This window comes from Hyla sarda, chromosome 6 (assembly GCF_029499605.1).
Source record: "Hyla sarda isolate aHylSar1 chromosome 6, aHylSar1.hap1, whole genome shotgun sequence".
Lineage (NCBI taxonomy): Eukaryota > Metazoa > Chordata > Amphibia > Anura > Hylidae > Hyla > Hyla sarda.
Window position 1 is genome coordinate 232672394 of NC_079194.1, and position 12846 is coordinate 232685239.

General features: G+C 43.9%; 1 protein-coding gene across 3 annotated transcripts in view; it reads right to left on the reverse strand.

Annotated features, from left to right (window-relative positions):
* The window catches only part of ANO3 (anoctamin 3), a 434465-nt gene that overhangs the window by 203136 nt on the left and 218483 nt on the right, over positions 1–12846 (reverse strand). For all 3 annotated transcript variants that reach the window (XM_056526698.1, XM_056526699.1, XM_056526701.1), the window contains exons 3-4: positions 8893–9017; positions 8124–8180 (exon numbers count right to left, since the gene is read on the reverse strand). In XM_056526698.1, coding sequence (XP_056382673.1) covers positions 8124–8180; positions 8893–9017 — 182 coding nt within the window. The remainder of the gene's footprint in view (positions 1–8123; positions 8181–8892; positions 9018–12846) is intronic.

Sequence of the window (12846 nt, forward strand, 5' to 3'; positions counted from 1 at the left end):
ACATGATGGAATAAAATCACCTTCTTTGCTACTTGTGGAGTGCTGCATCATATTTACTTATCTATCTATCTATCTCTCTATCTATTCCCTCCCCCATGCCCCTATTCACTTAGAGAATAGGACAGGCTGTAGGCCCTCTAAAATCAGCAAAGGGGCTGCCAGGGGTAGCCACTATCCACTGGGGTCACTATCTACTGGTAGCATTATGTGCCTGGGGCAATACCTGCCTGAGGGAACTAATTACTGGAGGCATGACCTACCTTGGGGCACTAACTACTGAGGGAACTACCTACTAGGGGCATAACCTACTTGTGGGCACTATCTACTGGGATCATTACCTACCTAGGGGCACTATCTACTGGGGGCACTAACTACTAATGGGACTACCTACTTGGGGCATTACTTACCTCGGGGGGGGGGGCACTATCTACTGGGGACATTACCTACTTCCTACCTGTTGTGGGCACTACCTAAAACCTACCTAGGGACATTACATACTACCTACTGGGGATATCACCTACAACCTACCCACTGGGAGCATCACCTACAACCTACCCACTAGAAGCATTACCTACTACTTACCTACTGTAATGGAAGTTTCTACCTTATAGGGGGAAATCCCTACCTACCTACTGGGGGCATCTACCTACTAGGGGAGGGGAAATTACCTACCCACCACCACCCAATCCCCCTACCCTCTACCCCAATACACATACTTACTCCCTTATACTATGCAGGGCATCCAGGGAGGAATTATTTTGTACACTGAGAGTAGGGCTTGAGCTGTGTAAGGGGCTCCAAAATTTCTGATGGCATCCCTGGTTCTGTATATAATCACTTATATTGTATACATATCCTGTGTATAGCTGGTAACTTTCGCTATATTGGCACTGTATGGGGGAATACTGGTCTGTGTATAGTGGTTTTATTCATTACAGTATGGTGGTATTATCAAGTTATTGTGTGATGGTATATATTTCCTCCTTGTATACTGGTATTCTTGGTCATGGAAAATTATTATTGGAGTGCTAACTAAATATATATATGCTTAGGTAGGTATGGTTAACTTTGGATGCAACTCAGCATTCTTTTTCCTCCAAACATGACAAGTTGAGTTTTGCAAAAAGTTCTACTTTAGTTTTATCTGACCATATGACATTCTCCCAGTACTCTTCTGGATCATCCAAATGCTCTCTAGCAAACTTCAGACAGGCCCAGACATGTACTGGCTTCAGCAGGGGGACACGTCTGGCACTGCATGATTTGAGTCCCTGGCGGCATAGTGTGTTACTGATGGTAGCCTATGTTACTTTGGTCCCAGCTCTCTGCATTCACTAGGTGCTTGCCTATTGCAGATTCAGTCTTCCCAGCCCCGGTGCAGGTCTGTTTCCGGTGTCCTTCGACAGCTCTTTGGTCTTGGACATAGTGGAGTTTGGAGTGTGACTGTTTGAGGTTGTGGACAGGTGTCTTTTATACTGATAAGTTCATACAGGTAATGAGTGGAGGACAGAGGAGACTCTTAAAGAAGTTACAGGTCTGTGAGAGCCAGAAATTTTGCTTGCTTGTAGGTGACCAAATACTTATTTTCCACCATAAGTTGCAAATTAATTCTTAAAAAAATCAGGCAATGTGATTTTATGTTTTTTTTTTTTTTCATTATGTCTCTCATAGTTGAGGTATACCTATGAGGAAAATTACAGGCCTCTCTCATCTTTTTCAGTGGGAGAACTTGCACAATTGGTGGCTGACTAAATATTTTTTTTTGCCCCACTGTATGACTATATATATTTATCAAAAGTGGTGCAGTCAGACATTATTAATCTGTCAGAGACAAAACTGTCTGATTAGCAACCAATCAAAGCACAGCTTAAATGTTTTCCAGAGTTCAGCAAGATTGGTAGCTATGGGAAGACCAGACAGTTTTTATACCCACAGATTGATCAATTTGAGCCATTGTGTGAATAAAACCTGTATAAATCGGTGGTAGGACAAACCCTTTCATTGACAACCGCATCAGCGCAAATAAAAATGTAGTTGTATTTGGTGCAAACTTGTAGGTGCAGATGCATCTAAGTATAGACAGGCATTTTAAAGGGGCTATCCAATGAACGGAATAAAAAATAAAATAAAAAAAAACTCTGATCAGCTTAGGACATTAACCTTGCATCTATTATTCTACTGGGACCTATTAAATCTCCTGTACATGGCCTTAATACACCTTCCTGCCCTCCTACTTGTTCCATGGATAGGGGATAAGATGTCTAAGTGCCCTGGTACCCCCCATGTACTGAGTCAGCTACAGACATAGTCTTACAGCTGTCATATCTTTTATTGGCTAAGTGCTTCCAGTACTATACAACGTACAGTATGTGCAAGCTAAGCTCTTCCTATTAGATGCCAAGTAAATGTCTTTAAAGTGTAATGAGGTCAAAGTCTTCCGTGCCCCTGACACTCAATGGACACTATATTATTCCACTTACAGTCCTGTGCAAGCTAAATAGTTCCTTTTAAGGAGTCCTGGATGAATCATTATTTCTCAGTAAAAGGACTTTTAAGTAAATATTCCATGAACTGTTCAAACCAAATCGAGAACAGATTACCGTAGATGCAGAAACACCTATTTCACAAAACATATACAGATCAATGCACAGATGTGCCTAGGTAGTGAAATGAGCAGACAGTCCATTGTATATGAGATAAACAAGCGCTAGCATCTTAAGGAGGGTGGGAAATAATTCCATATACAAAATAATTAAAGAACGCCTGGAAACATAGGTCCATAAAGAAAATATTATCCACAGCACTCACCGACTTTTCAGCAGTTTTATTATTACTTTAAAGCAAAGATAAAAACTATAAGTTATAGGGGCACTCCACTGACCATCGTTCGGAACATTTAGCTCCAAACACTGTGTGGGTGGTGGGCCACGCCCCCTTGTGACATCACTCCACACCCCCTCAATGCAAGTCTATGGGAGGGGGCATGGCGGCCTTCACGCTCCCTCCCATAGACTTGCATTGAGGGGTGTGGCCAAACCCCGCAGCATGCACACAGCGTTCGGAACTAAATGTTCCGAACGCTGGCCAGTGGAGTACCCCTTTAAGCCCACAGCAATAACACAATAAGAATAGCATAATAAAGCATACACATAATTTACTGTGCAATTATAACAATTAGAAAATATGATAGATTATTCTTCTCATTAAGGCCATTATGACAAATAGAGGCTAGATGAATATTCCATATTTATGTGTTAGATCCTCTTGGCCTTAATGAAAAGAATGGTTTATCATCTTTTTCCCAATTGCACTGTATATTATATGCATGCTTTAATATACTGTTTTTATTTTGTTGTTATTATTGTTGTGTGCTTAAAAGAATGCTATTTGTTGTTGCTTTTATCTTTGCTATTATCTGATTGGCGTTGGGCAGTATTTTACACCTGTGTAGATCTTCCATGGATCCCAGATGAAACAGCCGTAGGCCTTTTATCATGTCCAGTCTCATCATGGAATCTGCTATGAAGTCGGTGAGTGCCATGGATAATATCTTATTTATGCAGTATGTGAAGCAAACTTGCTATTGAATTGTGCACCACTGAACATCTAAAGTAAATTTAAAAAAGTAATTGATCCCCTAAGGATTTTGTATGTTTGCCCATTAACAAACAAATGATCAGTCTAAGTTTAATGTTTGGTTTATTGGAACAGTGAGAGACAGAATAACAACAAAAAATGCATGCATTTCAAATAAGTTATGAATTGATTTGCTTTTTAGGATTTGATTTTCTATCAATCAGAAAGATTTCTGACTTCCAGGTGTCTTTTATTAAGGTAACCAGCTGAGATTAGAATGAGAGATGAGCGAATTTACAGTAAGTTCAATTCGTCATGAACTTCTCGGCTCGGCAGTTGATTACTTTTCCTGCATAAATTAGTTCAGCTTTCCGGTGCTCCGGTGGGCTGGAAAAGGTGGATACAGTCCTAGGAGACTCTTTCCTAGGAATGTATCCACCTTTTCCAGCCCACCAGAGCACCTGAAGGCTGAACTAATTTACGCAGGAAAAGTCATCAACTGCCGAGCCGAGAAGTTTGTGACGAATCAAATTTACTGAAAGTTTGCTCATCTCTAATTAGGATCCCTCTCTTAAAGGGAGTGCTCTTAATCTCAGCTTGTTAACTGTATAAAAGACACCTGTCCACAGAAGCAATCAATCAGATTCCAAACTCTCCACCATGGTCAAGACCAATGAGCTGTTGTCAGGGACAAGATTGTAGCCCTACACAAGACTGAAATGGCCTATAAGACTATTGCTGAGCAGCTTGGTGAGAAATTTACCCTTGGTCAGATGTTCACTGGCAAACTTCAAATGGGTCAATACATGTGATTTTTTTTGAGCAGGGGGACTTTGTGGGCCCTGTAGGATTTCTTTGTGACTTCGTTTCAGCTACCTTGGGCTCATAGAAAAGCACCTGTGTAGTTCTGGATTTATTCCTCACCGTTCTCATGATCAAATGAAACTTGATGAGGTGAGATCTTGCATGGAGTCCACCCCTGAGGGAGAGTAACCGTTATTTTTTTTCTTTCATTTGCAAATAACTTCACCAAGCTGCTTGGCAATGGTCTTGTGGCCCATTATAGCCTTGTGTAGGTCTACAATCTTGTCCCAGAGATGCATAGACAGCTGTTTGGTCTTGGCCATGGTGGAGAGTTTGGAATCTCATTGATAGATTGCCTCTGTGGACAAGTGTCTTTTATACAGGTAACAAGCTGAGATTTGTAGAAATCCCTTTAAGAGAGTGCTCATAATCTCAGCTTGTAACCTGTATAAAAGACACCTGAGAGCAAGAAATGTTGCTGATATTCCCTGAGTAAAATGCAAATCAATTTATAACTTATTTTAAATGCATTTTTCTGGATTTTTTGTTATTCTGTCTCTTACTGTTTAAATAAACCAACTTTTAAATTATAGACCGATCTTCTTTAGCAGTTAACAAATGTATAAAATCAACAGGGGATCAAATATATTTTCCTTCACTGTATTCCCTGCCATGATGTTTTTTTTTTCTCTTTTTGATGTAAAAAGGGAAAGTGGCGGTGACCTGCTATATGAATGGTAAGCCTGGGAAAACATTTCATACATATGTCAGGACTCAAGACCGACTGACATACTGACACTTTATTAACCCCTTAAGGACTTAGCCCTTTTTCACCTTAAGGACTCGGCCGTTGTTTGCAATTCTGACCACTGCCCCTTTAAACATTAATAACTCTGGAATGCTTTTACTTATCATTCTGATGCCGAGATTGTTTTTTCGTGACATATTCTACTTTAACATAGTGGTAAAATTTTATGGTAACTTGCATCCTTTCTTGGTGAAAAATCCCAAAATTTGAAGAAAAAAATGAAAATTTAGCATTTTTCTAACTTTGAAGCTCTCTGCTTGTAAGGAAAATGGATATTCAAAATAATTTTTTTTTTGTTCACACATACAATATGTCCACTTTATGTTTGCATCATAAAATTTATGAGTTTTTACTTTTGGAAGACACCAGAGGGCTTCAAAGTTCAGCTGCAAGTTTCCAATTTTTCCTTTTTTTCAGGGACCAGTCCAGTTTTGAAATGGATTTGAAGGGTCTTCATATTAGAAATACCCCACAAATGACCACATTATAAAAACTACAACCCCAAAAGTATTCAAAATGATATTCAGTCAGTGTTTTAACCCTTTAGGTGTTTCACAGGAATAGCAGCAAAGTAAAGGAGAAAATTCACAATCTTCATTTTTTACACTGGCATGTTCTTGTAGACCCAATTTTTTAATTTTTGCAAGGGGTAAAAAGGAGAAAATTTTTACTATGTAAGCACATACCTCATATGTCTATGTAAAGTGTTCGGCGGGCGCAGTAGAGGGCTCAGAAGGGAAGGAGCGACAAGGGGATTTTGGAGAGAACATTTTTCTGAAATGGTTTTTGGGGGGCATGTCACCTTTAGGAAGCCCCTAGGGTGTCAAAACAGCAAAAAAAAAAAAAAAAAAACACATGGCATACCATTTTGGAAACTAGACCCCTCGGGGAATGTAACATGGGATAAAGTGAGCCTTAATACCCCACAGGTGTTTCATGACTCTTGCAAAAGTAAAAAAAATAATAATAATTTGACCTAAAATGCTTGTTTTCCCAAAAATGTTACATTTTTAAAAGGGTAATAGCAGAAAATACCCCTCAAAATTTGAAGCCCAATTTTTCCCGATTCAGAAAACACCCCATATGGGGGTGACAAGTGCTATGCTGGCGCACTACAGGTCTCAGAAGAGGAGTAGTCACATTTGGCTTTTTGGAAGCAAATTTTGCTCTGGGGGCATGCCGCATTTAGGAAGCCCCTATGGTGCCAGCACAGCAAAAAAAAAAAAAAAAACACATGGCATACTATTTTGGAAACTAGACCCCTTGGGGAACGTAACAAGGGGTAAAGTGAGCCTTAATACCCCACAGGTGTTTCACGACTTTTGCATATGTAAAAAAAAAAATATTATTTTTTACCTAAAATGCTCTTTTTCCCCCAAATTTTTTTTTTTTTAAACTGTTGCCTTGAAATACAACAGGGCTCCAAAGTGAGAGCGCCATGCCCATTTGCCTCCAGCTGTTGTAAAACTCCCAGCATGCCTGGGCAGTCAGTGGCTATCTGGTAATACTGGGAGTAGTTGTTTTGCAACAGCTGGAGGCTCCGTTTTGGAAACAGGGGCGTACCAGACGTTTTTCATTTTTATTGGGGAGGGGGGCTGTGTAGGGGTATGTGTATATGTAGTGTTTTTTACTTTTTATTTTATTTTGTGGTAGTGTAGTGTAGTGTTTTTAGGGTACAGTCGCACGGGCGGGGGTTCACAGTAGTTTCTCGCTGGCAGTTTGAGCTGCGGCAGAAAATTTGCCGCAGCGCAAACTTGCAGCCGGATACTTACTGTAAACCTCCTCCCATGTGAGTGTACCCTGTACGTTCACATTTAGGAGGGGGAAACATCCAGCTGTTGCAAAACTACAACTCCCAGCATGCCCGTTGGCTGTCGGTGACTGTCGGTGAGAGTTGTAGTTTTGCAACAGCTGAAGGCACAATGGTTGTGAAACTCAGAGTTTTTTTTTACCTAACTCAGTGTTTCACAACCAGTGTGCCTCCAGCTGTTGCAAAACTACAACTCCCAGCATGTACGGTGCATGCTGGGAGTTGTAGTTTGCAACAGCTGGAGGCACTCTGGTCGTGAAACACTGAGTTAGGTAAAAAAAAAAAAACTCTGAGTTTCACAACCAGTGTGCCTTCAGCTGTTGCAAAACTACAACTCTCAGCAGTCACTGACAGCCAACGGGCATGCTGGGAGTTGTAGTTATGCAAACAGCAGATGCACCACTACAAGTCCCAGCATGCCCATAAAGGAATTCTGGGAGTTGTGGTGGTGTGCCTCCTGCTGTTGCATAACTACAGCTCCCAGCATGCCCTTTTTGCATGCTGGGAGCTGTTGCTAAGCAACAGCAGGAGGCTGTCAATTACCTCCAACTGCTGCTCCCCAGGTCAGTCCCTCGCCGCCACCGTCGCTCCTTGGGCCCCGATCCCAACAGGGATGCCAGGGTTCGGGGTCCCCAGCTCCCGGGGTCTTCTTCCGGCACCCGCTCACGTCCTCTGGAAGAGGGGCGGAGCGGGATGCGGGAGTGACACCCGCAGCAGGTGCCCTGATTGGTTGGCCGGTAAACCGGCCGACGAATCAGGGCGATCGTGAGGTGGCACCAGTGCCACCACACCCCTGCTGGCTATGGCTGTTCGGGGCCGTCAGTAATTCCGGGTCACTGGAGACCCGATTGACCCGGAATCGCCGCAGATCGCTGGGCTGAATTGTCCAGCGATCTACGGCCATCGCCGACATGGGGGGGTATAATGACCTCCCTGGGCGATATGCCGCGATGCCTGCTGAACGATTTCAGCAGGCATCCAGCTCCGGACCGGCTAGCGGTGGGGACCGGATATCCCACGGGCCCTGCGACCTGAAGTGGTTAAACTATTAAAAAAAATACAATTCACAGAAATGTATGCCAATATAACACCTGGAGAATAATATAATAAGATGTGTATCCATACCGGATTTGTGTGTGCCGGGAATCTTTGCTTTTCTCGATTTATTGAATCTTCTTTACACTAAAACAAGATTGAACAGAGTATTAATACAGGTAAATTACCGTATGTAAAGCATCTTGATCTATCTATCAATCATCTATCTATCTATCATCTATCTACATATCTAATCTATCTACATATCTATCTAAAGTGGGAATAGGCAGAGACAGCACAACCAGGTGCAGTCTAGAAGACAGTGAGGTGCAAGCCGGCAAAAACACAGTCCCAATTGCAGACTAAATTGTACAGTATAGATCCAAAAAGAAATGATCCTGGTAGCAGTCCCATAAAGTGCAAATAAACAGGTTTTATTTACCCATGTGGAAACAACGTTTCAACGGAATCACGCCGCCATGCTTGGAAATGACGTTGAAACGTTACATATCTATCTGTCTGCATATCTATCTATCATCAGCCATTTTGTTCTATCTGAAAAACTACAGCTAGTGAACAAAAGATCTCCATATCAATGTTTAGGTTATCTATTTTAGGGCTAGAAGTATATGGTATAAAATCTATTAACTCTGCGAGTTCTCAGGATTAAATTTAGGTGATACATTTTGCACGTCTTGCTGTGGATAAAAGAAATGATTGCTATGCAATGAGTAGCCTGCAGCTCATCCAGCTCTGCTATAACCATGCTGTGATGTAATCGATTGCTATCTGGATATAAAATGTGTGTACAGAATGTAAAACTTCCACATATTGATTGGGGATGAAGATTCTGGATTACCTTTTGAGATTTCCGCGAGGCTTGTTTTTGCCTGTTAAGTTTGTGCTGAATGAGCAGAGATTGATCTGTGCGGCAGTCGTACGTTCCATGTTCGGAGTCATCTGTGTAGGTATCTCGTGTAGAATCTGAATAGGAAACAATTTTTTATATGTGATCACAGTAAAACACACACACGACATTTATTCATGGGCTGTGCTTGGTTCTGCAGATCAGAACATTTAGTACTATGGTGGAAAACTATTTTTTTTTTCAAATCAACTGATTCCAGAAAGTTGAACAGTTTTGTAAATGACATTTATTAAAAAAATCTTAATCTTTTCAGTACTTATCAGTTGCTGTGTACTACAGAGGAAGTTCTTTTCTTTTTGAATTTCTTTTTTGTCTGACCACAGTGCTCTCTGCTGACACCTTTGTCCATGTCAGGAACTGTCTGGAGCAGGAGAGGTTTGCTATGGGGATATGCTTCTATTCCGGACAGTTCCCGACAAGGACCATGCATGACGCGAGCACAGGGTTTAAAACATTTGGCTACACACATGTAAGATCTATTTCAGACAGTTTTAATATAGCTGCATTTTTGAGTCTGAAGTTGGATCGCTATATGACCCTTTATAAATAAATTTAGCCTAAAGATTGACATGTCTCCATGTGCCACTAGGTTTCTTGTATGAGAGTCAGTACACTACTGTCCTGTATCTAGAGGGGCATATACATTTTTTAACAAATGAACTTTCATTCAGCCTTTATATATCTCTCCTGACCTCCCAATACACATGAAAATTTGGTGCAGCCGAACATTCATGTGTTGTCTTTGAGGAGGGGTGAGGTGTCGCAAGACAGCTCTGTCGCTTGCTTATCCCTTCCAAAACAAAGGGGTCAGGTGGCAGAAATGTATCACACTTGGGGGCGGAGCCTAGTAGCAGACTGGAATGGACATGTGAGCTGCTCACTCTCCTGTCTAACACGTTCTCAATGCCCTTATTACCTCTTAATTTGCTTATTATGGGAAAGATTGGAAGATACATTCCTGGTGATTAACAGGATTCCCCTAAAATGAATAAAAATCAGCCAGACCTTGCTAAATACTTCAAAAAGAGGAACGCTCTCTCCCCGGCCATGCTATCCAAGATGCTGTCAGAGGCGGCACACCTCCGAAACTCGGGAGAAGACTGCGACCCGGGAAGTAAAACTGATGACCCATCACTTCCTAAAATAATTTATGGAGAAAGCCTTGATTCAAGCAGTGAAGCCGGTCCTAACGGAGCTAGCAGACATAAAGGCGGAGGTACACGCAATTGGATTCTGCACTGAGACCCTAGAGACTATGCTCACAGACCTGGCCTCACACTCGGAGGCTCACACTACCCGAATGGAGCAACTTGAGGCTCATGTTAACTCTGCACTTACCCTAATCGAGGATCAAGAAAATCACAGCAGGCAAAAGAACATTAGGTTTAAGGGGCTTCCAGAGTCCTGGGCCGCAGACTCCCTGCCCTCAGTAGCCATGGAAGTATTCATGGGCCTACTAGGTCGAGAAAGGGCACAACAAATAGTCATTGAGCGAATCCACAGAGCTCTCTAACCTAAGCCCAAACCATCTGACCCGCCGAGGGACATCATCTGCAGTTTGCTATCCTATGTTGATACCGCTGCCATTCTACAAGCCTCAAGAGAAATGCACCTCATTCACTATGGCAACGCAGAGATTTCCTTATACAAGGACATTTCGCTAACCATTTTGGTGAAAAGACGCGGCCCGTGCTAGAACAGCTAAGGGATAGAGGCCTGCAATATTCCTGGCTTTTCCCTTTTGGTCTATTGGTCATGAAAAATGACAGACATAAGCTGATACGCACACCGAGAGACCTGACCGCAGCATGGAGGGCCTTGGACATACCTCCGATAGAAGTCCCTTCCTGAATGCCAGTTTCCGATCTTCACCCTCTTCCACTGGTCCCTAAAATGCCGGACTGGAAACAGGTAACCCGAGGGAAATTGCCTAAGGCCAAGAAGAACAAGACGAGGGAGTCCCCACCGCCACGCTGAGGCAGATAACTGGTCTCCGACTTATCCACCTTGAAGATGGAGCTGACTTCCCAGTGCTGTCGCATACTGCTTATAGTTGTAGCTCGCCCACTGCTGGAGCTGCTACCCTTCATTGAACCTTGAGAGTTATGGTTGCTCAATTCTGAAGTTCCACTGTTCCTCCCCATTGAAGTGTGAGATGGAGTAAGGTACTGTACATATCCTGCCCCCCTCCCCCACTCTTCTCCCTCATATACCCCTTTCTACCCCCCTGAAGATACCCAGTGTACATATCCTGCCCCCCCTCCCTGCTCCTCCCCGGAGCGCTCACGGCGTTCTCCTCTCTGCAGCGCCCCGGTCAGACCCGCTGACCGGGAACGCTGCACTGACATTCACGATGGGGATGCGATTCGCATAGCGGGACGCGCCCACTCGTGTATCGCATCCCAAGCCACTTACCCGTCCCGGTCCCCGGCTGTCACGTTCTGGCGCGCGCCAGCTCTCTAAGATTTAAAGGGCCAGTGCACCAATGATTGATGCCTGGCCCAATCAGTCTACTAGCTTCCACCTGCTCCCTGTCTATATAACCTCACTTCACCTTCCCTTACTGGCCGGATCTTGTTGCCTTGTGCCAGAGAAAGCGTTTAGTGTTGTCCAAAGCCTGTGTTCCAGATCTTCTGCTGTTGCCCCTGATTACGACCCTTGCTGCCTGCCCTGACCTTCTGCTACGTTTGACCTTGCTCTTGCCTTGTCCTTTTGTACCGCGCCTATCTCAGCAGTCAGAGAGGTATAGCCGTTGCCGGTGTATGCGACCTGGTTGCTACCGCCGCTGCAAGACCATCCTGCTTTGCGGCGGGCTCTGGTGAATACCAGTAGCAACTTAGAACCGGTCCGCCGGCACGGTCCACGCCAATCCCTCTCTGACACAGAGGATCCACCTCCAGCTTGCCGAATCATAACACCCAGTACCTCAACTCAGAACTATGTGAAGACCCTCGGGACACAATCTGTTGTACTCTCACCATCCATTCCCGCTCCCCATGTCTTCTCTTATAGTAGACATAGTAACGCACATTCTGATTAGAGTTGCTTCTGCCGAAGTTGGACAATGTCTCACTCACCGCAAGACTGCTACTCAAGATATTGACCCCTCCCCCCATCTATCCCCTGGAGACATCTCATACACCCCATCCACATAACAGATGCCTTGGGCCTTTTCCTACAATAGACTCCCTAGTTATCTAGCTATAGTTAGTATTAATGTTATGTTTCGCTCATTCTCAACTGATGATATTTTATTCCCTTAAGTTTGCATCCTCCCTCCCCCTTTAACCCCCCTCCCCTGCCTCTCTCCCCTACCCATTACTTCCCTACCTCTTCCATTCTCCCCGAGAGGGAGAGCCCCCCCTGGAACATCGCAGAGCTATGGCAATAAAATTTGACAAACTGCGGGGGTTTGGCACCCTCATGGACTGTCCTCATGGTGGGACCATCTTGGTTAGTCATTTGACAATGCAGAGAGACTATCTCCCCCTCCTCCCATCATTGCATTCTCTAGATAGTGGGGAGATCGTGGAGTATACTCCTGTACAGAGCTTGAGAGGAGAGTGGGCACCTGCGGTGACTCGTCTGAAAAATCCAACCCAGATTCTGTTTGCCTACTTCCCATCGGACGACTGGGATGCCCATTCCTTTGGCATGCTGCCACCTAAAGTCAGAGTTACCATCCAGGAAGAGGAGGTCTACATGCCCGAAGTGCCTGTCTTGGCACCAAAGCATCTACCACAGTCGTCTATGAATGTGCCCAGGCCTACTCCTGTGGTTGAGGAGGTTTGGCATAACCAGCAGGCACCAACTGAAGTGCCTTGGCCTACTCCCGCAGAGGAGTTTTGGCCAGCCCAACAGGCGCCAACTGCTGTTCCCCAAGTG